The 25,348-nt window shown below is 34.6% G+C and overlaps 1 protein-coding gene across 1 annotated transcript in view; it reads left to right on the plus strand.

Annotated features, from left to right (window-relative positions):
• The window catches only part of CTNNA3 (catenin alpha 3), a 1,754,201-nt gene that overhangs the window by 1,127,544 nt on the left and 601,309 nt on the right, over positions 1-25,348 (plus strand). The window contains exon 10 of the mRNA XM_080823473.1: positions 3,603-3,695. Coding sequence (XP_080679599.1) covers positions 3,603-3,695 — 93 coding nt within the window. The remainder of the gene's footprint in view (positions 1-3,602; positions 3,696-25,348) is intronic.

A 25,348-nucleotide genomic window follows, 5' to 3' on the forward strand; every position in this document is an offset into this window, starting at 1 on the left:
TGGAACTCATTCCTACCACCCCAAGGTAATGACTAGAGCCAAATCCAAGAGTCAGATGCCTAACCAACTGAGCCACACAGGCGTCCCAATTTAATTTTTTATAAAAATGAAAAAATATTGTGTCCTGGCCTTTTTCTTTTAAAAAACTTATGGGGGCACCTGGGTGACTCAGTGGGTTAAAGCCTCTGCCTTGAGGTCAAGTCATGATCCCAGCGTCCTGGGATGGAGCCCCACATCAAGCTCTCTGTTTAGCAGGGAGCCTGCTTCCTCCTCTCTCTCTGCCTGCCTCTGCCTGCTTGTGATCTCTGTTTGTCAAATAAATAAATAAAAGCTTTAAAAAATAAATAAAAATAAAAAACTTATGAATTTACCTGAGTGCCTTTGGTCCCATTTATTTAGGATAATTTAGACTGTTCTTCATGGATTTGGCTAAGAATGTAGTACAATATCAATAAAAAGTTCTTTCAATGAGGGAAATTTCATCAATACTTTTAATTCAGGGTGGCATAAAGAGCACAGACATAGCTTTACTTAATAGTCTCCCTGTCATTGGATAGTCTGAGTATGTTTCTTCTCCCTATTTGATTTTGTTTTCCTATCAATACAATAAAAGATTAGAGAATGGGATCAGAATTCACAAACTGCTGACCTATGAACTAAAGCCATCGGACTGTTAGTTTGGTCAAGGAAATGTTGTTGTTTGTGTTTCATCTTGTTGTAATGAGTTCTAATACCTTTATGGAGGGGAGGGCATACACACTCACGTTTACCTGGGGACCTACCAACCCACCCAACCACTGAGTTATATCAAGATTCTATGTTTGTATTTCCTGCATGAGTCCTGAAAGTGCTTCAGTTTGTGACTCTCAGCTTAGACATATTGTCAAATTTCTTTAGGCTCTTGAGGTTTTAATTCTGTAAAACCTCTTAAGAGACTAACTGCTCTTTCCCACCCTGCATTGTATAGAGAGAGATTAACTGGAAAGAAATTCATACATGGGCAACCTACCTGGTAGCATTAGGCCATCTCCATGCCCTCGCTCATTTAATTAAAACACGCCAGTGACATAGGTATTATCGTACCCATTTTTCAGGCTAGAAAACGAGCTAGGATAAGCTAACGTTTTGCCCATGGTCAAATGTTTGTTAATTGTGGAAATCAGGTTCAAGCCTGTTTTATCTCTAGGTTCAAGATCGGTTTGTCTCTAAAAACTTCCTACGTCCTAATTTCCCTTAGTGGAAAGAGGATCCAAAAGGATCCTTTCCAAAAGGATCTCTCAAATAATCAAGCTTTACACAGACTTTGAAATGTTGTCAGAGTTAGATATACAAATGATGTCAGATCTCTAAATATCTCAAGCAGTTTTACAAAATATTTTATTTGCATGCTGCTTTCTTTGTTAATGGGAGTTGCCTTCATGCTGTGCTCAGAAACATAACTAGTTTCCTAAAAGGCCACACAGAATTTAGGAATATTGTTAGAAGAAATTTAGCTTTCATTTACATATTGATGTGGCTTTGGAAAATTTGTCACAAGTCACTCAAATTAGAAGTGTAAAGAGATTTTATTTCTATCACTTAACTTTTTTTCATTTTGTCAAAGATTACTAGTTATCTCATAAATTCAAATTTGTTTTGTATATAATATTACTAAAACTGCACTTGCCTTAATCTGGAAATAGTACTTGATTATTTAGAAAATTTATCTGCCACAAAACAGTCTGGTAAGGGTAATTTCAAGTCTGTCTGAATGAAGGAAGGCAGAATGTTATCATGATCATTAATTGAGCAGAAAACTTAGCTGTGCTGTATTTTTAATTGAGAGTTTTGTAAAACTCAAGTTTACTCGTGTAAACAGAACTTTTGTGATTAGGATGATTTCCAAGTTATGCTAGTCACTGAATAGGCTTACAATAAACATAGTGTCTAACAAATGTCCAGTACAAGTATGTCTGTTTTTAAAAGGGAAAATAGAGAAAAATGATCCATTAAAAAAAATAAAGAAAAGAGTATTTAGGGCACGTTTTTGTAATTTTTAAACTTTGGATTAACCAGCATTCATCTGAGTTGACCACAAGATTGAGCCATTAATTTCTAATTTTTAAAATTCTACTTAAAAAAAAAACCTGCTCAAATTTACAGATAGAGATTTTCTTCTATGCAGTGCAAATTATTAGAAGACATGTCAAATGATTAGATTGCTGAATCGTACTTTCTGTGAGTAGAATTTGGAGGTGGGAGGGGTTGCAGAAACTACTGCCCTTTTCAAATAATTCACGAATGTGCTAATTGTATGTCAGATATGAAAGTTGAAGCATTGTGACCTTTAAGCCAACAAAAGCCCTTTTCAAGTAAGCCATTTTCATATACATTAATAAAGTGAACAGTGCCCTTCCACAGTTAAATAATGTATGGCTTTTATTTCATTATATGTAAATGCAAATCAAGGAATTGTTTCACTGTTCACATATTAAAAGTAATGCTATAAAAAAGCAGACTATAAATCCACTCAAGTTACATTTTCTGGTACTCTACAATTGTGACCCAAGGATATTTGTTTATGCTTCTATTGTCTGCAGCTAACATGTGGTTTTCTGCAACTGAATGTATTCTGGATTTGAGTAGTAAAACCTGCAATGTGTTGAAGTATGTAATAACCAACAGAGACATTAGGAAGATTAGAAAAATGATAGAAAAGCTGTTTCCTTGCAGTGATGAAGACAGTGAACGAGGAAACATTGCGGCTGGACACACTCACTCACCTGCTAGCAAGAACAACGTTGAATAAGAGTGAGGGTCAAAGGAAGGAGAAGGAATCCCATGCTCTTTCTCATGGCTCTTTCATGGTATAAAGAAAGTATTTGTAAATATTAGGCTTAGGTAATGCACATTAAGAGATTATTTAAAAGAGCAACCATTTCATTGGAAAATAGTGCAAGTTTCAAAAGGAGTAATGTACAAAGGAATTTAGGTGTTACTAATGCTTGAATCAAATTGACTGCCGGAATGTCAAACAGTTCCCATGAAGTTGTAGTGGAAAAGCAAGAACAGGAAGAAGAATTTAATTATCTTGTATTTGTCCAGCTTTGTAATATATTTGATGCTGAACAAAACGTGAGTAAAGATAAAGTCATGCTTAATGCAACTTAAGTATGCATGATAGACTGCTGAGGAATGAAAAAAAAATAATAAAACAATTACAAACTTAAAAAAGTCATAATTGTATGAGATTCCAAGAACCTATTAGCATTCAATCCAAAGATAAACTTTTTTTTTTCAGTCCTATAGGAAACCATAATAGTTACCATCTTATTACAGGTTGGATGTTGATACCAAGAGACTGGATAGAGTTGACTGATTCACTCATCCATCTTCCTTTTTATTTTAAACTATTTTCTATAGCCCTTTGTTACTAATTGTTTCAATAAATTCTCTGAATACTTCCATAAAACAGATACAAGTGACATTTATGAGAATGCTGTTGTTTATCACTAAGATTTTTCAATGAGTATGTACATGCTCTAACTTATTTAGGATAACCAATGTTTCTGCATTTCTTTAATAATCTGAAATAATTTCTGTTATTTTGGATTGTATTGAAGGTTGCAAATCTTGCTTGTTCCATGTCAACAAATGAAGATGGAATTAAAATTGTCAGAATTGCAGCCAATCACCTGGAAACCTTGTGTCCACAGGTATGATAACTAAGTTGCTATCTCTTTCATTAAACTAACTATAAAAAATTATATATAATACTTTGGACTTTTATACATATGAAAATATACTACGATATTTATTTTAAACACAGAAGATGACTTGTCCTAAGGTCATGGTTTATTCTTCACTAAGCACCAAGTTCTTTACTTAGCACATGATTCTTTTTGTTCTGTTTTGGGTTTTTTTGTTTGTTTTTTGTTTCAGGGGTACAGGTCTGTGAATCATCAGTCTTATACATTTCACAGCACTCACCATAGCACATACCCTATCCCTTTGTCTATTGTCTATCACCCCCATTGTCTATCACCCAGCAACCCTATCCCTCCCACCCCTCTTCTCTCCAGCAACCCTCAGTTTGTTTCCTGAGATTAAGAGTCTCATGGTTTGTTTCCCTCTCTGGTTTCATCTTGTTTTATTTTTCCCTCTCTTCAGTGAGAACATATGATAATTGTCTTTCTCTGATTGAGTTATTTGGTTTAATATAATAGCCTCTAGTTTCATCCATGTTGTTGCAAATGGCAAGAGTTCATTTTTTGATGGCTGCATAGTATTCCATTGTATATGTATACCACCTCTTCTTTATCCATTCATCCAGATGGACATCTAGCCTCTTTCCATAGTTTGGCTATTGTGAACATTGCTGCTATAAACATTGGGATGCATGTGCCCCTTTGGGTCACTACATTTGTATCTTTGGTGTAAATACCCAGTAGTGTAATTGTTGGGTTGTAGGGTAGCTCTATTTTCAACTTTTTGAGGAACATCCATGCTGTTTTCCAGAGTGGCTGCATCAGCTTGCATTCCCACAAACAGTGTGGGAGGGTTCCCCTTTCTCTGCATCCTCACCAACACCTGTTGTTTCCTGACTTGTTAATTTTAGCCATTCTGACTGCTCTGAGGTGGCACCTCACTGTGGTTTTGCACCTGGTTCTTATAACTTTCCCTAAGGGACCATATCAGAATTTTTTGAGAGAAAAGTGCAGTGTGAAATCAAAGCAGGTCTTTGTCCAATAATTTATTTTTAGCCATTATTAATTTTGAAATTTCAGAATATGAAAGGAAAGACTTCTTCTCCCCTCTTTTATTCAAAGTAGACATGAGTTTGAAAAAAGCCAGGAAATGTTTTCTTGTCTGCAATTCAGAAGTTTTTGTTTGTTTGTTTGTTATCTGAAAAGTGACATGTTTTTAGGGAATTATTTCTAGGATAGTGTCTTGAGCCATGAATTGGTATACACCGAAGGGCAATTTTAAACACTTTGTCTTAGAATAATCAAGGGATAATATGGATAATTTCTCCCTATAAAATCACAAATGTTGTAAGGATGTGAAATATAACAATGATTAGAGACTTCAAGTCTCTGGATATCTGCTGAGATTCTCATCTTTCTAAAAGTGGTATATGTGTTAAATTATTGATTTACCTTACTGATAATTTCATCTCTAAGAATATTGAAGAAACAGTAAGATAGACTCTTTCTTTGGATTTAACACTGATTAACAAGTAAAAACTAACTAGAGAAGTGGAGTCCAGAGGACTTGCAACTGAGATCTTGCAAATGATGTCGGTTTTCTGAGATCTCACTAGGAACCAGAACACTGCAGTGGGGTCCCTAAAGCAGCTGAATCATTTATACTCCCCTCAGCAGTCTAGGAGAGTTCGCATTTCTCTATACTATGGATTGCATTTGATGCTGTCACCTTTTAAAATGTCTTTTGAATCACAAGAGTATTAAATGTATTTCACTGGTTTAATCTATAATTTTCTGATTACTAAAGGGAACATTATTCAAATGTTTGTTAACCATTTAGTTTTCTAATTCTGTGAATTGCCTGAATCCTTTGCTACTTTTAGTTGTCTTTTTTTTTTTTTAACTACATTGCTTGGGTTTGTTAAAAATACATTCTGTTGACTATAGCTTTTATTTTAACTTTTAAAATAATACTTTGATCATCGAAGATTTTAAGACCTTTAATGACCTATCTTTTAATTCCTTTGATATTTATTGAACATCTCCCCTGTATAAGGGTTTGTTGGCTTGTGCATTGTAAAGAAATTCTCCAACAAAGATTTTACATAGTTTTCATGTTTTCTTTAAAAACAAAACAAAACAAAACTGAAGTGTCATTAACATTTAGATCTTTACTTCATCGAAAATTTATTTTTATGTCTAACTGAGGTAGGGTTTTTTTTAATAGTGCTAACGAATGGGCCACCATCATGTATTAAATAGTTGATCCTTTCCCAATTAATGTAAAACGCTATCATTGTTTCACACACATGCACACAATTTTAAAACATTTCTTTTGTTTTATGTACATTTGTATGCAATATATATATATAATACATATTTGTAATATGTGCATACATCTACGTGTTTTATATAATGCGTTAAACATATATGATATACATATATCAAATACATAATTTATTTACTAGTGTTCCATTTGTAAATATAGATTGATAGGTAAATTGAAATACTTTTCAAAGTATACAAGTTTTTGGACTCTCTATTCTTCTTATTTATTTATTTATTTATTTAATATTACGATAATGTATTATTTGTTTCAGGGGTACAAGTCTGTCATTCATCAGTCTTACACAACACAGAGTGCTCATCATAACATATACCTTTCCTGATGTCCATCACTCAAGCACCCCATCCCTGCCACCCCCCCTCCATTTCAACAACCCTCAGTTTATTTCCTGAGATTAAGAGTCTTTTATGGTTTGTCTCCCTCTCTGGTTTTGTCTTGTTTCTTTTTTTCCTCTCTTTCCCTATGAACCTCTGCCTTGTTTCTCAAATTCCACATATCAGTGAGATCATATGATAATTGTCTTTCTCTGATTGACTTATTTTGCTTAGCCTAATAACCTCTAGTTCCTTCCACATTGTTGCAAATGGCAAGATTTCATTTTTTGAGGGCTGCATATTATTTCATCATATATATGTATGTGTGTGTGTGTGTGTGTGTGTGTGTATATATATATATATATATATATATATATATATCACATCTTCTTTATCCATTCATCTATTGATGGACATCTGGGGATTTTCCATAGTTTGGCTATTGTGAATATTGCTGTTATAAACATTGGGGTGCACGTGCCCCTTCAGATCCCTACATTTGTATCTTTGGTGTCAATACCCAGTGATGTATTTGTTGGGTGGTAGGGTAGCTCTATTTTCTGGGCTCTCTATTCTATTCCACTGGTATATTTCTTTATACCTGCATTGGTATTGCAATGCCTTAATTATGCTTTTATACTTAATCTGATATCTCTAGACAAACTGGCTCACCTTTGTTGTTGTTGTTATTGGTGGTGGTTTTTTGTTTGTTTATTTGTTTCTTTATTGTTCTTCTTACTTTTTGCTTGTTCATATAACTTTCAGGATCAACTTGTCAAGTTCCATGAAAGTACATTAGAATTTTTATTGAAATTATTAAAATATCTTGAATTTTAGATTATTTTAAAACTAATCAGTCTTTAAGATATTGAATCTTTCCATTAATAAATATTTTATTAGTAAATGTTATTTTAAATGTTTTTTGTATCTCCATAATCAATCTTTTTAAAAAATATCCTTCAGGGGTTCTTTAGACTTTTATCATTTATTACAATAAATTCCATGACTACATGCTGATGGCTTGCAAAATGTTCTCTCCAGGCCATATCTCTCCCCTAAAGACCACACTCAGATATAATATAGTCTTGACATTTGGACTTTGACATCTAGAAGACATCTAAAAGAGCCAAAAAGGAACTCCCAATTGTTCCATTCCCCAAACCTGAAAGTTTTCTTTTCTTCATTCAGTAAATATTTGTTGAACATATACTATGTGGTAGGCGTTCTTTAGGTATCTGGAGGATAAATAGTAAAGAAAACAAACAGACGAAAATCCTTGTTCTTGTGACGTTTATATTCTAATGATATCTAATGGCTGTTTTTTCTACTGAGTCCATTAACTAGTCCTATCAATTTCACCAAAAATATTTATCTCAAATCTATATACTTTTCTCCATCTTCTCTGTCAGCATCTCAGCCTATACCACCATCATCTCTATCTTGGACCACAGGAACGTTTTATATGGTTTCCGTGCTTACACTTGTATCTCTTTAACCTACTTTCTATCTAAAAGCCAAAGTAAATTTTAAAGATGTTTATAATAGCAATTGCTTTTCCTAGATTTTACAGGAAAATTCAAACATTTTTTATGTCTTATTCGGAATTATATAAACTTCCAACTGCCTGACTTCCAGCCCTACCCTGAATTATTTCCCTTTTCACTCATTAGGTCTCTGCATATTGACCTTTCTGTTTCTAGAATACAGTATGTTCCTTCCCATCTGAGGGAGTTTGCATGTGATAATTTCTCAGTGCTTTTATCCCCATATGGCCAGATCCTGTTATGTTCATTTGGTAAGGACTCAGCTCAGATATCATCTTCTCAGAGCTCAGACTCCTTAAGTCACTCCTCTAGCTTATACCCTATTATGTCACCACATTTATTTATTTTAGAGTATCTATCACAACCTGAAATTATATTTTATATTATTTTGTTATTTTCATTACACATTTTCCTCACTCAAACATAAAGTTCGTGAAGGCAATGATTTAGTCTTTCTTTTCACTACTTATAGCCCCTGTACCTAGCAGAAATGCAGCATATATATGCAACATATACATGAGTGATGTTTCTAGAATGATAAATCATTCTATGTTTATAAAGGACAGCAAGGTTTTTGACAACATCTTTTATGATACTTTTCCTAGCATGGTGTCTCTTCTTTTTGACAATATGGAAAAAAAAAATTAGAGTATAATTAGTTTGAGTTGTAACTCATGAAAAAAAAATACTAAAAGGCTGATTAATGTATAGTCATTAGCCAGGGGTCAGCTCTGTGCTGGTGGGTTACAGTGATTTGCTCTTGGTTTAGTTCATTTCAGTGGTCTCCTAATGATTTAGATAAAACTATAAAAATAATTTTCTTAAAATTTTCAGTTAAAAATAAGAATAAATGACATATTGGCTGAGTCTAGTCAGAAAGAATTTGAATATTTTAGAATATGGACTAAATCTCTGTATCCAGATGAAATGCAATAGGTATAAACACTAAACCTTGTATATTGGGCACTTCAAAACAAATTGCAAAATAGAGAATGGAAGAGTTATGGCTTAGCAAAAATTTACCCTCCCAAAAGCTAAGAGATTTTAGCTGATAGTAATCTTAATGTGAATCAACAGTGTGGTATAGCTGTCAGAAAAAAAACTAGTATGATTTTAGCATCTTTTCATCAAAGAATAAATTCTAAAACTTATCCTCAGTCTTCTCTGTATTTCAAAATTATTCTTCAAATTGTACATATTTTAATATAGTGCATCCTAAAATTCAGAATTAGTGGGTCTGGAGTGCAACCCAATTTTGTGTGTGTGTGTGTTTGTGTGTGCGCGCGCGCACGCATGTATGTGTATATGTGTATATGAGTGCCTATCTGTGTAAGCTCTACTTTTGCAATACCTATCGAAATACAGCATGCACATACACTTAGGTTCAAGAATTTGACTTCCAGCAATTTATGGGATAGCTATATATGTACACATGCACAGAAGTCTAAGAGTAATGCTTTCATGCAGCTTGACTTATAATGACAAGAGCTGGAACCTACCTACATGCCTGTTAGCAAAGAATGTTAAGAACTGTGCCAAGTAGTAAGTCGGCTCAATGTATGTTTTGTTATGGAAGTTACCCAGGATAAGAAAAAAGACAAATTTCAAATGAGTATGTATTATATTGCATTTATGTGAAAAAAGGAGATAGATTGAGCCATATGTTTGTGTAGTCATAGGAAATTTTTCAAAAATGTTCTCATGAAAACTTTAATAGTAGTTACTTACAGGAAAGTGAGACTGGAAACAAAGAACAAGGAGGATAGTTTTATCATCCATTTTATTTCTTTTAGAACTCTCAATTTAACCAGAAATAAGTATTTTATTAATTTCTAAATAAAACCCAACCAATTAAAAATATTGCTAGATTGATTCTGGAGTAAGTCAGGCTGAGAACACACAAGGGTTAGGAGGAGCTGGTAGGGCAACATTAAATTCCTGTTTGTTAAAAACGATTGAACACACTGAGGTTTCAGTGAGTTGGATCATCCTGGGTCTTACTGGGCCTCAAGGACTACAGCTATAGTGCTCTGCCCACTTATGTGTGTCACATTTAAAAAAGAATTGTTACTTGGAGCATATTTAGCATAGGATATTAGAAACAGTGACATGCCTTGAAACTATGTCATATGAAAAATTCATAAAAACAACAGGGAATTTCTAGGAAGGAAAAGGTGAGACTTCAAGAAACATTGTCACTGTCACCAAATCTTTAAAGGGCTATGATACAAAAGACTTGTTCTGAAGATTCCTGAGGGGCAGAGTTACAGTCTATGAGTAGGAACTATATGGATACAAGTTTCATCTCAATAGAGAATGAGAGATGCTCTCTAACAGAGCTATCCTGAAAGGAAGTGGACTTTGTTGAGAAGGAATTTGGAGTTTCTCAGTGCCACAGACATTCTAACACAAGGAGAGTGACTATATTATAAAGGGAGTCCAAGCCTTGGGTGAGAAGTTTGCCTGTAAGCCTCTTAATGCCCAATCCTGAGATCCTCTGATGGATCCCTTATATAAAGAAGAGGAATGTGATCTGAATGGTAGCATTTCTGAAATAGCATAGCTGTTTGAACTCAGCCTGGTGGAAAGTTAAAACTATCTATAGGACTTAACACTTATTCTGTTTTAAAAAGGGACTTGAGATGATATTTTAAAAGTAAACATTTTATGTTTGCATAGGGCATAAAAATGAGAAAGATAGAATTCAAGGATCTAAAATATGCTGATAATTTGGAGTGATGTTTCAAAGCCCATAAAGGGTAAATATAAAGTCAGGACCTTAGGTTAAATAAAATTTATTATGAGTGGATAGGGAAAACATTGCTTACCAAAAGCATCTGGGCCATCAGGAATTGAAAGGGGCTTTTGCTATCTAGTTCAATGAGTTCAAATACTGATCCATGAAAGGATTTTCATGGTGTATATTGAAATTAAGTCCACAATAATCAGCTTTTTTCATAAAGTAAAACTTATTCAACTTTTTATTAGACTCTCATATACTTTCTTCTTGCTTGATATTCATCAAAAACATTTGAATTATGAAATAATAATGAAAGTAGATAATAACTTTTCATATGGTTATTTCTTTACTTGGCAAAATAAAAATTTCCCAACCCTGTATCAGTTACTTCCCTTTCCCCTCTCCTTAACTTTTTTCAAAGATATTTGTAGGCTGAAAAATCCAGAAAATTAAAAGTACTAATTTAGGTAACTATATGTCAGTAGCATGACATGGAGGCCATCTTATAGCTTTAAAATGATTATGATATCTTGTGAAATAGGGGGAAATTTTCGGTGTACTTGGTTTGCGGCTGTCCATATTGAGAGTACCATATTCGGTTCAGGCCCTGTGATTTAAAGGTTAAGCAGAAAAAGAATTAAGTTGTTTTAGGTGTGGTGAATTATTGCCTAGCCACAAGAAGTATTTAACTAAAAGCCCAATAGGCTGTGTCTTGTCAAAGATGTTAGAAATAGAATTTTATTATTGGGGTGGTAGAGGCATTTGAAGTCATAAGTGCTTTTTTTGTGTTTTTGTTTGTTTTGTCGGTAAGATTCTTTAATTAAAAAAAAAAAAAGTGGTGAAAATCTAGGATATTTTCCCTGCAGTGAATACACTTATACTCAATTAGGCAGACTCTCACAAGTGCTTAGATTTTCCAAAATCAAGTTATGTTTTCTAATGACTGTTATGTTTGAATCAATATCTAATATAGCTTTATTATATCTTCTGTTTATCCCTATCATCAAAAGCATGTTATATGATGACTTGACAGAGCTAAAACAGCTTGTAAAGGTATCTAGTTTATTTTCAGTGAAGTGCTGGGTATATGTTTTTACAAGTTACCTACTGTAAATCAATAATTACTTTCTAAAAGGGTTGTATATTGAGTGTGTTAAAAAGTAGAGACAAAAGTCAAGTTTGCCCCAGACATAGAAGTTTGTGAAGTATAAAAAGAGCAAAGTACCTTGGGAAGGGTATGCAGTGGACATCACCTGTATTCATATTTAAACATGGAAAAATATAACCTCCATGAAGGTAGGAATTTTGGGTCCACTGATGTAGCCTAAAAATAATGCCTGACACATAGCAGGTACTCAGCACATATTTATGAAGTGAATTTTTCTATCCACATGAACTTATTTTGTGTTGTAGACACTGGGGGGTGGATGCTGAAAGCCAGTACTATTCCTCCTCCATTTCTGTTCTCTGGGAGGCATAGAAACTCCCAGTTTCAAACCAAAGTCATAAAAGTTCCCCATATGACACTAACTCTTTGAACTACAAATCATGTGAAGTGACTGGCATTATCTCCCCCTGCATAGACAGGATTGTTTTGTTATCATAGCAGCTTGTTCTGATTAAGTTATGATGTGTTACTGTATTCAGTACACATTTCAGTAAGGGTATCAGGCTATCTCTTTCAAATGAAAAACATATTGTAATTTGTATGGGATTCTGTTTGTTTTTGCGATCAAGAAGCTGTCATATCTATGAATTGAAAGCACTTAATTTTCTCAAAATCATGCTCTGGGGAAGCAGATATGTTTTCTTTCATTTTCTATAGATGATGATGATGATGGATGTTTTGTTTGCAACTAAACAATATAGGATTCAAATAGTCAATTTGAAATAATCATATTCTTTAAGAATCCCAGAGTGTACCTATGAGTTTTGTGACAGGCTTTTTACAATTATGCCTAATTTATTTCTTTTTTCTTAAGAGAATGGCAAAGAAAACAAAACAACACAACAACAACAACAAAAACTCTAAGATTTTGGAAACTAGGAGTCATGTAAGACTATAAAAAGACTAAAATTAAGTGATCATTTTTTTAAAGAAGCTGATTATGATTGAATAGTTGATTCTCAAGACTCTCTAGGGTGATTTCAGATTGGAAGCCTAGGATCAGTCTCTTCCTGGTGATGCCATGATATTTATTTGGGGAGACTGTGATTAAATGCAGCTATGAACATAGTTGCTTTCCAAGCTGTAAATTAAACTCTGTGTTATTGTACTATCATTGTTTTGCCTCCTGTCCCAATTATGCAATCAGCCACTCCCTTCCGCTCACTCCAAGAATACCTTCATTCAACAAATACTTGCTGACCACCTACTTGGAAAACCCATGAATCTATGGTGAGCCAGGGACAGGAATCAGGGATTCATGGGATACCCAGTGGAGCAAGCCTGAGGAATAAGTTCTGAGTTCATTGAGAAGGGGCTGTATCTAAGAAAATCTGAGGTGTTGTGCCCTAGAAGAAGAGACAGAGTTGTAGAAGAGAAGTCATAGACATTAAATTCAAGCGGGGAGGTGAGGTCCGTCACAAATTAGATAATGACTTGAAATAAGTAGACAGGGCTAAGTATAATTTAGTATGCAGGTTGAGGCAAGAATTTCTGAATTAAATCACAGCGACTATGCTGGAGTCCTCATTTACACTCATGATATGTGCTATGATAGTAAGCATATGAGCATAAATTACCTGTGCCAGCCCAGACAATGTTCTAGTCATGGAGGAAAACAAAGATGGAGCTTTGTTTACATTGTTTCCAATGAGAAGGGAAAATGTATCATCCAGGTAAAAAGGAAAATGGTATTAGAGAGGAACGTTTTGAAATGCCGTGGGAGTTAAAGACTTATGTCAGTTAGGGGATTCAGGGAGGGGGTCTCATAAAAGTGACATATTCTATAGGATTTAAAAGATAAGCAAGATTTGGACATTTGGGAAAATATGAAAAGGGCATTCTAGGTAAAGGAGATGGAAAAGCATATAACAGAAATTTTAAAAATGAGTAACTAAATCTGTGTAAGCTACATTGTTTCTTAACAGGAAAGCTCTTGACATTTCCGGTGGAATAATTCTTTGTTGTGTGAGACACAACGGTGGGGATCTGCCTGCCAGAAAATTCAGAATCTAGGGCACTAAATACATAACCACCACCTCCCAGCTCAGTCTCTGTGATAACAGAAAATGCCTTCATGCATTTCCAAGTTCCTCTTAGGGGATACTGACCCATGTGAGAACAAGTGGGAGGCCATGGGCTGTGGAAAAGGAAGATGTTCTATACACAATTGAAATATAGGCCTTAGCCCTTACTGCCAAGTAAAGGAATTTAGATTTGGAATTTAGTAGAGGATAGCAAGGTTTTGCGTAGAAGAGTGACATTATCACAGCTGTGCTTCCTGGGAAATAATCTGGAAACTGTGTCAACTGAATGGAAAATGTGATAGCCAGGACCAGTGAAGAAATTATAGAGTACCATGTAAAAAGTCAGAATTTGAATAAAGGGCACAAGAATAAAAATTTGTAAGATAGGACAAGTTGTGAATAGACTATATAAATTGACCAGGAATCGAAAACAACATGAGATCATGGTAATGATGAAAGCAAAAGAGGATAAATTTGAGGATTTATTTAGCCTGGCACCTGGGAAGATCATGGTTGTTGTTTTTTTTTGTTTGTTTTTTGTTTTTGCTGTTGTTGTTGTTGTTGTTGTTTTTTAAGGAGAAATTGAAAATACAATGAAAGAGGAGTCACTTTAGGACAGAATTAATATATTTAAAACACTACCAAAATATTTATGTAACGCTTTAAATATATTTAAGTTAGTCTCAGGTGCCTGGGTGGCTCAGATGAAGTGTCTGCCTTTGGCTCAAGTCATGATCCTAGGGTCCTAGGATCAAGTCCCACATCAGGCTCCTTGCTCAGCAGGGAGCCTGCTTCCCCCTATGCCTCTGCTTCTCTCTCTCTCTCTTTCTCTCTCTCTGTCTCTCATGAATAAACAAATAAAATCTTAAAAATAAATAAATTATGTTAGTCTCAACATAAAGTTAAGATTATAGCAAACATTTTCAAGAAGTTGAGGTATATTAGCCAAATATAATGGCCATGCATATAGAGATGACAACTGGAACGGTTTCATGTAAAGCAAGATTGCTAAAGAGCAAGAGAAAATTAAAGGGTCAAAAGTAGAACCTTAAGAAAATACATCTAGGAGAGAAGAGGATGAACCTGAAAAAGAAAAATCATCGAAGTAGGAGGAAAGGCAGGAAATGTGTGGTTTTGTGGAAGCCTTTCAAGCAGAACATGTCAGCATGGTGGACAGCAATGCCGTGCTCTTGAGAGGTCCAGTGGGATTAATACTGGCAAGTCTCAGGTGGAGTTAGAAATTAGGAAATCATTGTGATCTTAACAAAAGAGGTTATGGGGGCATTGTGGAAAAGGAAAGATTTTATTTCCCCAGTGAATTAAAAAGTAAGTTTAATTGTAGAAAAGAAAAACACTAGAGACTCCCACTTCACAGATTTTTATCACAGAATCTACCATACCTTTACTACCAGTTATTTTTCAATAATTCTTTTCATCTCCAGAATCTATGCTGTGCATTAAGTTTTTAAGCAGTTTAACAGTTTTGTCTAAAGAATCTTTTTATTCAGTTAAGTCAAGCTCAAGGAGCTAAATATTGACAAGAGCTATCACAGGTTTTTGATAAGTAATAAAATGTTCTGAATTTGCAGGTGATTGACACACGAATCTTAAATACATAGATTTAAAAATATAAATTTAGAACTTTGGATATCACTATGCAATTCAGTAGGTAATATTAGTGCTGAAAATACTGGGTGGTCACACTACTTTTAAATGTCATTTTAGATGTGAGTCTAAAATGAAATATCTATCAGTGCCAAGATATTTAACCAAATGGAGAATATCTATGCCTGTTCCTCTCAAGAACTTGCCTTGAGGGTTAAATGAGAATTACCTATAACCGGATATCCTGAAAACTTCTATACCCTGTCATAACAACCTCACTGACTAAAGCACCTTATATAAATCTAAGCATCATTTATCCCATTATCATGCTATGACTGAGACTCAAATTATAGTTCTATAACTAAAAGCTGTGAGCTCTCATTGTATGTGTTGTGAATGACATTTCTGCACACCCCTATATTCCAATTTAGTTTCAGAAGGGTTTTCTGCATTCTCTTCAAGGGCAGAGTGTTCCATTTCCATATCCACACAGAAGTAGAAACTTGGGACTGGCAGTTGACACCCAGTCTCTTGGAATATAGACTTGGTAGGACAATGACCTGGGGAAATCAATTTTAAAAGAGCATTGGAAGAGATTTAAGGATAAGTGTGAAATATATATATATATGTAGACCAACAAGTATTGTTTTTTTAATTTTATAGTTTTTTGTTCTGAAGCTGCCTTTGCTGACTGCTCAATAAAATAAAATACTGTGTCATTTTTGGGTTACCTGAGGAGAATGGGATAAGGAGAACTAGACACAAGTTCAGCAGACATACCATTATCACATGTGCTCAGTATAAAAGGCAGTGTGCTGAAGAAACCAGATCCAGGGGAGTGAAACAGGACTATGTTGAGATCCAGAAGCTGTAAGATCATTGCTCCATGAGATAGAATGAGCTAGGCTGGAGAATTTATGAGAGTCAAATGTTATTTCTAGTAAGTAGCAATATATCAATATGACATTGCATAGTTTATAGTTTTAAAAATAAACCTAATTTCCAGTTTGCCCTACTCTTTTGGAAATAAAATCATTGTACTTATGGCACAACAAAATTATACTGTTTGCCTAGTGTAAGAAAACATAACTTAAAATACCTCACAAAATAACATACTCCTCCCCCTCCATCCCTGTTCTTTGAAAGCAGCATTCAAATTCTGAATCTACTTCTGAACATCTGCATGTCACACCTTCTGTGCAGGGTACATGTGTGTACTTGGTAACGAAGTCCATTGAGGAAGAAATGGCTATCTCTCCTGCATCTGTGATATGGCTTGTGCTTTACTGGGGTTATATTTAATTCTTGCAACAGTCTTGTGACACAAGAATTATTAGAATTCCTTCCTTCCTTCCTTCCTCCCTTCCTTCCTTCTTCTCTCTTTCTTTTTTCTTTTTCCTTTTCTTTTTTTTTTTCTTCTTTTCTTTTCTTTTCTTTTCTTTTCTTTTCTTTTCTTTTCTTTTCTTTCCTCCAGGTTTGAACTCACAACCCTGAGATAAAGACCTGAGCTGAGGTCAAGAGTCAGATGTTTAACCAACTGAGCCACCCAGGTGCACCTAGACTATTTTTATATATAAGAAGAAATTCAGAGATGGTAAATGAGTTGCCCAAGATTAAGAAACCAAAAAATAAATTCCTTAGGATTTGGATACTAATATTTTTCTTGATTTTGGAGGAATTATTTCAATAGCCATAGCTTTATTTATTCATATTTGCATAATCCTCTGAAGGATATAGGCTTTTTTTGTTTTGTTTTGTTTTGTTTTTCACTCTATTTCTCCTTGCTATAAAAAAGGTGACAAAGAAAATTTCCCAGGAGCCTTTCTTTTTGGCATTCAGTCTCTAATGCATTTTGACCCTCACGTCCCTGGGACTTAAATATTTCAGACTTCTGGGCCTAGGCTCCTTCACAAAAAATAGCAGTATTATTTGACATTTACATATCACTTTGTTATTAAAACAGAATTTACATTTGTTTTAAACAAAACATTTAGCAACGTTTGATCCCAGAGAGGTTGAGTGGGTTTTATAAATCATACAGAAAACTAGGAGAAAACATTGGAATATAATTCTTGCCTTCTAGAATCAGTTGACATTATTGTTTACTTCACAGGATGAACAAAAAATGGTGGATCTATATGTTAATTATTTCTTCTTAGTATAATATTTTTATAATATTTTCAAATATTTAATAGTCAAATTTTTGCTTAAAAATAAAACGATTCTTTCTATGGCTAAGTAGATGGGTACAAAACCATATATTTAAGATATTATAGCAATCTTGTGTTCCTTGAAACCCATATGTAAATGATGCTAGAAAGAACAATTTGTCTAAAATATTGAATTCTTTTAAGCTACATATTTTCTTTTTTTTTTTATGTCAAATGTGTTTATTTAGGAAAAGGCACCAACACACTAATAAGTAAGCAAGAATTGATTAAGGAAAACAACATGGAGACTAGAATCTCTGAGTCAAAATTTTTGAAAGTATTACAAGAAAGCAAAGAAATGAAACAGCTTCAAAGCATTCATAATCCTATAAATACGAAAGCAACAAAGATATTTTCTAGTATGTAGGATTCTTTTACATCTTCTAACAGATATAAGAATTCTTAGTCTTGTCTTTTCAAAAATGGAGGAAGAAAACAAAAGATAGAAATTGGTACCTAATCTTTCACATGGTAGACCAATTTCATTATTCTAATCTGTTCCAATCTATACAGGCAACATCGCTCCATTATATGATGAATTCTGATAACTTTTTTTCTTAAGTTCTCAAGAGGAAGGATGAATCCTCATGTTCAAAGAATTCAATAAAGAAAGACACTGTGGTGGAAGTATGATTAGGTGTGAAAACAACAAAATGAAAAAAAAGGAAGTCAGAAAGCAAAGAGAGAAGAGAGAATATTAAGTAACTCTATCAAGCAATATTTTGATACTAATTTAATGTAACAGCCCTTAATTAATGATGTATAGAATCCACATATCCTTATTTTCTTAAAAAATACTCATTTATTAAAAATATGTTGCATAGGATCCACAGCAATATACTTATTTTTTTTTTAAATTTTTTATTTATTTTCAGCGTAACAGTATTCATTGTTTTTTCACCACACCCAGTGCTCCATGCAATCTGTGCCCTCCCTAATACCCACCACCTGGTTCCCCCACCCTCCCACCCCGCCCCTTCAAAACCCTCAGGTTGTTTTTCAGAGTCCATAGTCTCTCATGGTTCACCTCCCCTTCCAATTTCCCTCAACTCCCTTCTCCTCTCCATCTACCCTTGTCCTCTATATTATTTGTTATGCTCCACCAATAAGTGAAACCATATGATACTTGACTTTCTCTGTTTGACTTATTTCACTCAGCATAATCTCTTCCAGTCCTGTCCATGTTGCTACAAAAGTTGGGATACCCAACTTTTGTAGCAATATACTTATTTTTTAAGGAATTTATTGTCATAAAACAAAACAAAACATACTCTTCAGAACATCGGATCTTTTACCAGATAATAAACTTACATAATTTCATGTGCTTATCTTTAGTTATCTACTACAGGTGAATTTGGAGTAAATTTAAGATTTAATATTGATAACTATCTTAGTCTTGGTGTTTGTAAAATTTGCTTCTTTTTTTCCATTTTGTTATCATTACTTATTTCTGTATCCACACTGACTTTGTATGTATGCCTGTTATGTAGGGTCATTTCAAATTATTTTTTTTTTACTCTGGCAAATGAGCAATTGAACAATATTTTTCAAAGGTTTTAGCTCCACTCCTAGGTGCCATAGGCAAAAATTGTAGACCTATTTTCCCTCACCTATAAATGCTATTGAATATTTTTGGTGGTGATGGTGAAGATATTTAAATGATGCTGATGTAAAGAGGAAGCCAGAGAAGTTACTTTAATAGGCATAAATCTGGAAGAAAGTGTGGCAAATTGGAAAATGGTTGCTTTAAGGCCTTCACATTTATTTTTAAAATACTGTGAGGTTACCCCTTCCCACTCGGGGGGGAAAAAAAAAAAGAAATAAAAGAAAACCTGTAGCCAGTTTTTAGTAGAATATTTGATTTCTATTTAGAATTCTTTCTCTTTCCCTGCTCAACAACTCTCATCGTTTGCCAAAAGTATCATTTCATTTGCCAAGCAGTATATATTTTTTAAAGATTTAATTATTTTTTGGTGGGATAGAGGGAGGTGGGCTAGAGGGAGCCAGAGAGAACCTCAAGCAGATATCCTGCAGAGTGCGAACCCTACCATGGGTTCAATCTCACCACCCTGAGATCTGACCTGACATAAACTGAAATCAAGGGTCGGACTCTTAAGCAACTCAGCCACTTAGGTGCTCCTTGCAAGCAGTATTGTAGAAAGAGATATTTTATGGATAATATAATAATGAGGTGAACCATTTTAAGAAAAGAGGCTTTGGTCTCTAGAGAACTTTGATACCGATCTGAGAGTAGGGGCCCTCAGTTTGAAAAGCAGATTGTAATGCAAGGCCTCCCAGGGGAAATGAGTCAAAAATCTAAGGGACTTATCACAGCTTGTGAATACAAAACTGCTTGTCAGCATTCCAGGAAGAATTCATGGTTGTGCTCTTAAGCAAATACATCTATGACCTTGGAGGAAAGTGCCTATTAGCCAAGCTTTGCTGATAAGTTAATAAAGAGATGACAGCCATCTTCCTATTGAAACCCTTATTTCTCTGTGTTCAGTACACTGTCAAATGCCAAAACATAATTATTATGATTTTCATTTTTGTAAGAATTTTTTTAATAAATCATGAAATGCAGAAACAAATACTTGAAAGCCATTATGAACATAAGTATGACTGAGGTGAGATCGCATGTTGTAGTTGTTTGTAGGCTTTCTAAATAAGAGTTTTCATAAATAAATAGTTACCAGAAAGATCTCATCGAGAGGCAGGGGTTTTAACTTCATTGCATGTAGGTCCCTGGGTACTGTTTTTTGGGGAGAGTTACACTACCTAACAGAAGATTCATTCAGGCCACAAATGTTTCTTATGTACCAGCTTCTTTAATAGGCACTGAGGATGCTGTAACGGACATAATACTCAAAGTGCTGTCCTTTTGGAGCTTTCATTCTATATGAGAGCAGGGGATAATCAATGTGAAATCAAATACATAAATGAGATATTTTTATATCTCGTTTTATATTTTAACTTATTTTTTAATATTTTTATATTTTAATTTATGTTAACTTATGGTTACTTATTTATGGTTACTTATGTAACTCTTACATATGCTAGACTGCTTCTAAATACTTTTTATATATTAGCTCATTTAATCCTCATGATAAACCTAAATGACAAATACTATTTATACTGATAAACCTAAGTGACAGATACTATTTATACATTTTTAAAGATCAGGAAACTGAAGTCCATAAATAAATAAATAAATAAATAAACCCCCGCAATTCATGTAACTTGCCAAGTCAGAGAGAGAAGCTGGGATGCTAAGATTCAAGACTGGGAAGTCTGGTTTTTTAACCCCCAATGCTGCATGCTGCACTATGAGGAAAATCAGAGAAGTTATGTGGTAGGAAGGGATTAGGGACAAAAAAATACCTTTTGCAGAGGTGACATTTGATAGTTTCATAGCAAGAAGGAATCATGTAAAATCCTGGAGGAAGAGCTTTCCAGGAGGAAGAAACAAGTACAAAAGACTGCAGATGTGAATGAACTCTACCTGTTTTGAGTGAAGAGGTGTAGGGTTGGGGGAGGAGAGGTCAGGGACTAGACTATGTAGGGCGAAGCTATGGAAGTAATGCAGTACTGATGTAGGAATTTGATCAGATTGGTGGCTGATGTATGGCACATAGATTACAGGGAAACAAGAGTGGAAGAAGTCACAAATTAGGAGGTTGTTAACAGTTATCTAAGAAAGAATGATAGTGACTCAACCTATGGTGGTGATTGTGGGGATAGCAAAACCTATAACATTAACAAAATGTTTTGGAAATCATGGTCATAGGGTTTACTGGATGCTGTAGGTTAGAAAAGAACACAATCAAGGGATGGGCTTGGGGAGTTAAGGTTTAAACATCAAAGTGAACCGTGGTGCCTTTACTGAACTGGGAAAGATTTGCAGAGATGTCATAGCAGGGGGGTGAGTTCTATTTAAGCAATATTAAGTATAAGAAAGGTATAAACATCAGGTGGAAGAGAAATATCCAATGTGAAGTTCAGAGAGGAGGTTTAGACAGGAGAATTGGGAACTGTCAACATAAATGATGTTCAAAATCAGCAGATGGGATGATGTATCGTAGAAGGAGAATTCAACCCTCAGATGGGGAAAGCTAGAAAGAATCATGGGGCACTCCAGCATTCAGCTAATGGCAGACAAGGAGAAACCCATGAAAAGCAACTGAGAAAAAATCTCCAGAGGAGCAAGAAGAAAACCATGATACTGTGGGAGAGTGGAAAAGTAGAGAATTGGTGTTCCAAGAAGTAATTGTTTAACCTACATCAGTTGCTGCTTGAGATTCAAGTGGGAAGATGAGTACCAAAACCTATTCTTTGGATTTTGGTCATATTTAATAGACAAAATTTGATTAAATAAGACTTTATTAATTAGAGTTTCTGTATGTTAATTAAATTTCTGAATAAGGTGGCTAAAGGAGCACTGAAAGCTGTGATTCTCAGAGTGTGGTCCTCAGACCATCAATGTCAGTACCATGTGGAAACTTACTAGAAATGAAAATATTTAGGTCCCACTTTAGACCTACTAAGTTAGAAACCCTGGTAATTGTGGCCCATCTGTGTAGTGACATGTCTTTCAGATGATTTGATGCATGCTACAGATTGACCTGGGACCTACTGTAGGGTCTGGAGAGCTGATTATGTGTATCTCTTACCAGCTGCATGTACCGGTAGCTTGAAATTAGGTGGGAGTATATATTACAGAGAAATCAGAACCCCCCTAATGCTACAAATCAGGGTTCACTCCCTAGCCTTTATTGGTTTATTATCACTACTGATAAATTCGGTAGGTCTAGGGTAAAGCCTATGAATTTGCTTTTTTTTTTTTTAAGATTTATTTTTTTATTTTAGAGAAAGTAAGAGAGAGAGAGAGTGGGAGGTGGGGCAGAGAGAGAATCTTGAACTTGGATTCCAACATGGGGTTCAATCCCATGACCCATAAGATCACAATCTGAGCAGAAGCCAAGGGTTGGAAGCCCAACCAACTGAGCCTCCAGGCACCCTGTGAATTTGTTTTTTTAACAACTTCTCTGTTGATGCTGATGCCATTGGTTTGGGGACTGCACTTTGAGAGTTAACAGAACTAAATTTGTTTGTTTCTTTCATAATTCTCAAATGTTCTCCCCTTTCCCTTACATATTTTTTAAGTGTACTTCAAAATTCTCTTTAAATTTATCTTTATCTCCTATAAGCAGTGAATTTATAAGTCACAATGTCCATTCCATTACCATTGCCATTACTTTAATCTAGATGTTCATTACTTCTGGCCTTCATTATTGTCATAGCTTCTCCCCTTGACAGTCTTCTTTTATGTATCTAATAATTACTTGTCAAGACTATGGTTTTTCCCTCTTCTCTCTTCCTATCTCAGGCATAACGTTATCCAATGACTGCTATATCAATTCCAGTTTCCCTTTCATGTTTTAAACCCACCCCTCATTACCAGGTACTTACCTCCCTCACAGTATGTATCCACCCCTTCATCTTGTGAATCCACATTTTCTGTTCCTGTGACTAGGGTTTTGTTCATAACCCTGTGGAGAGCTAACTTGCATCTGTTTCATTCCATTCCTCTTGATTGTCCATATACACTCTACTCCACACATTCTAACTCAATGGTATATTTTATCAATATGTATTTGACAAGGTCTCTATCTCTTTGTGTCCCAGACAGAAAAATGGAGACAGAATGTTCGTGTCATTAGGGAAAAGTGCAGCAGGTTAACACAAAGGGCTTTAGTTAGGAGATCAGTTTTATTCTGAAGGAAGTTCTGTACTTGTTTATTACCTTTTGAAATAATTATTTTAGAGAAAGGAAAAGATCTAACATTTATTGAACATCTATTTTCTAAATGCTATAATAAACATTTTCCTTACATTGTATTATTTGTATTCTCACAGAAACTCTGTGAAGAGGTTTGATTGTATGGGTTCCTTGAAAACCCCAGAAATCTGATTTATTAAATCTGTGGTTAACATAAATCTGGGAGAAAAGGCTCATGTTATGAATGATTGAGTCATGAGTCACCATATCTTACCAAGCTAGAAGAATGAGTCAGAAATCAACAAGACACATTTAATAGCAATGATTATAAAATCTATATTCAAATTAGATAGATCCTTCATATTTATAAGTTCTTGCAGAATTTACTTGACTGCAGTTAATGGGAGAGGTCAAATAAAACTCCCTAAAGCTCAATGAGAGCTGATATGGTGATATAGGTACAAATAAAACTAACATACTATTATTTTGCATTGTAGAAATAGAACATCCAGATGAAGGACACGGATGTTCCCTGTGTATTCTCACTAGCCAGTAGTTATTTGGAGTATTATGTCATTTTTTGGATATTATATTAAGAGGATTTTGACAAATTATACAGCATCAAATGACAAATACCAGGATGGTATCTTTATCATAGTTGACAGGATAAGGACAGAATATTGAGTGGTAATATTATTACTTGCATTGAAATCCTGCCACATGGAAGGGCTGGAGCAGCTGAAAGCTGAAGATAGGCGGATGGATGGACATTAGAGAGGGGTATATTTCAGCTCAGTGTTAAAGAGAAACTTTGCTAGAGTCAGACCAGTTCAACAGTGGGATGGGCACCCTCAAGAAATAAGCAAGTTATCATTGAACATGATCAAGGAAAGTATTTTTCATCTTTAAAGATTCTGGGATTTTATTATCTTTCATTTGCCTTCAGGCTGCTTTTATTCAAAATGATCTCTCCCCCTTCTGATATGTGATTGCCCTGATGGACCATATTTAATAATTAAAACACTTAATTATTCTTCTGTCTAAATGCTTTGATATTATTCTCCAACATCCCTCTTTTTATAGAAAGTCCCCAGTGTGTGTGTAGGGGGGGCTTATGTTTTATATCCCACTCAGTACTGTGCTGAACAAATAACTGGGTTTTGATAAACATTTCTTGACCAATTGGTAATTTTCCAACCTGCTGAGGCTGCTGTCTTTTGCAAGGGTAATTATAAACATTTCTAGAAGCCAACTTAAGTACTTAAAATGATATAGATGAAATTCTATTCTTTCCTATTTGAGCAGCAGTCATATTGTGGAAACCACTGTCAGCAAAATGGGGCAAAACTCTTGTTTTGATTTTCTTACTCAGAAAAGAGAGGGATGCCTGGGTAACTCCATAGGTTAAGGGTCTGCTTTTGGTTCAAGTCATGATCCCAGTGTCCTGCATCAGGCTCCTTGCTCAGCGGGGACCCTGCTTCTCCCTTTACCTGCCCTTCCCCCTGCTTGTGCACTCTCTCTCTGATGAATAAATAAATAAAATATTTTTAAAGAAAAAAATAGAAAAATAATTCTCATTTAAAATCACTCCCACTCAGTTATGAGCTGTATTAAATTGTACTGTGCATGCAGAACTAACTCTTGTGTTTCTAGCTTATATAACACAACTTAAGTGCTTCAAATATATTACCAATGTCATCTCTTTTCATATCTGTACATATATAAACCATTTTTCTACCTTTCTATGTTAATCATATCCATCCATTAATGATATATTTTTATGGCTTTTATAATTACTATTCCTTAATACTATTCTTTTCTCCCTTGTTAGAAGGAAAACCTATACCTAATTTTAGCATTATCTCCTTATGTTACATGACCCTGTTAAAAAAATAAATGCAGTAGCAATTTTTTTTTATAGATTTTATTTA

This window comes from Martes martes, assembly GCF_963455335.1.
Source record: "Martes martes genome assembly, chromosome: 14".
NCBI classification, from domain to species: Eukaryota; Metazoa; Chordata; class Mammalia; order Carnivora; family Mustelidae; genus Martes; species Martes martes.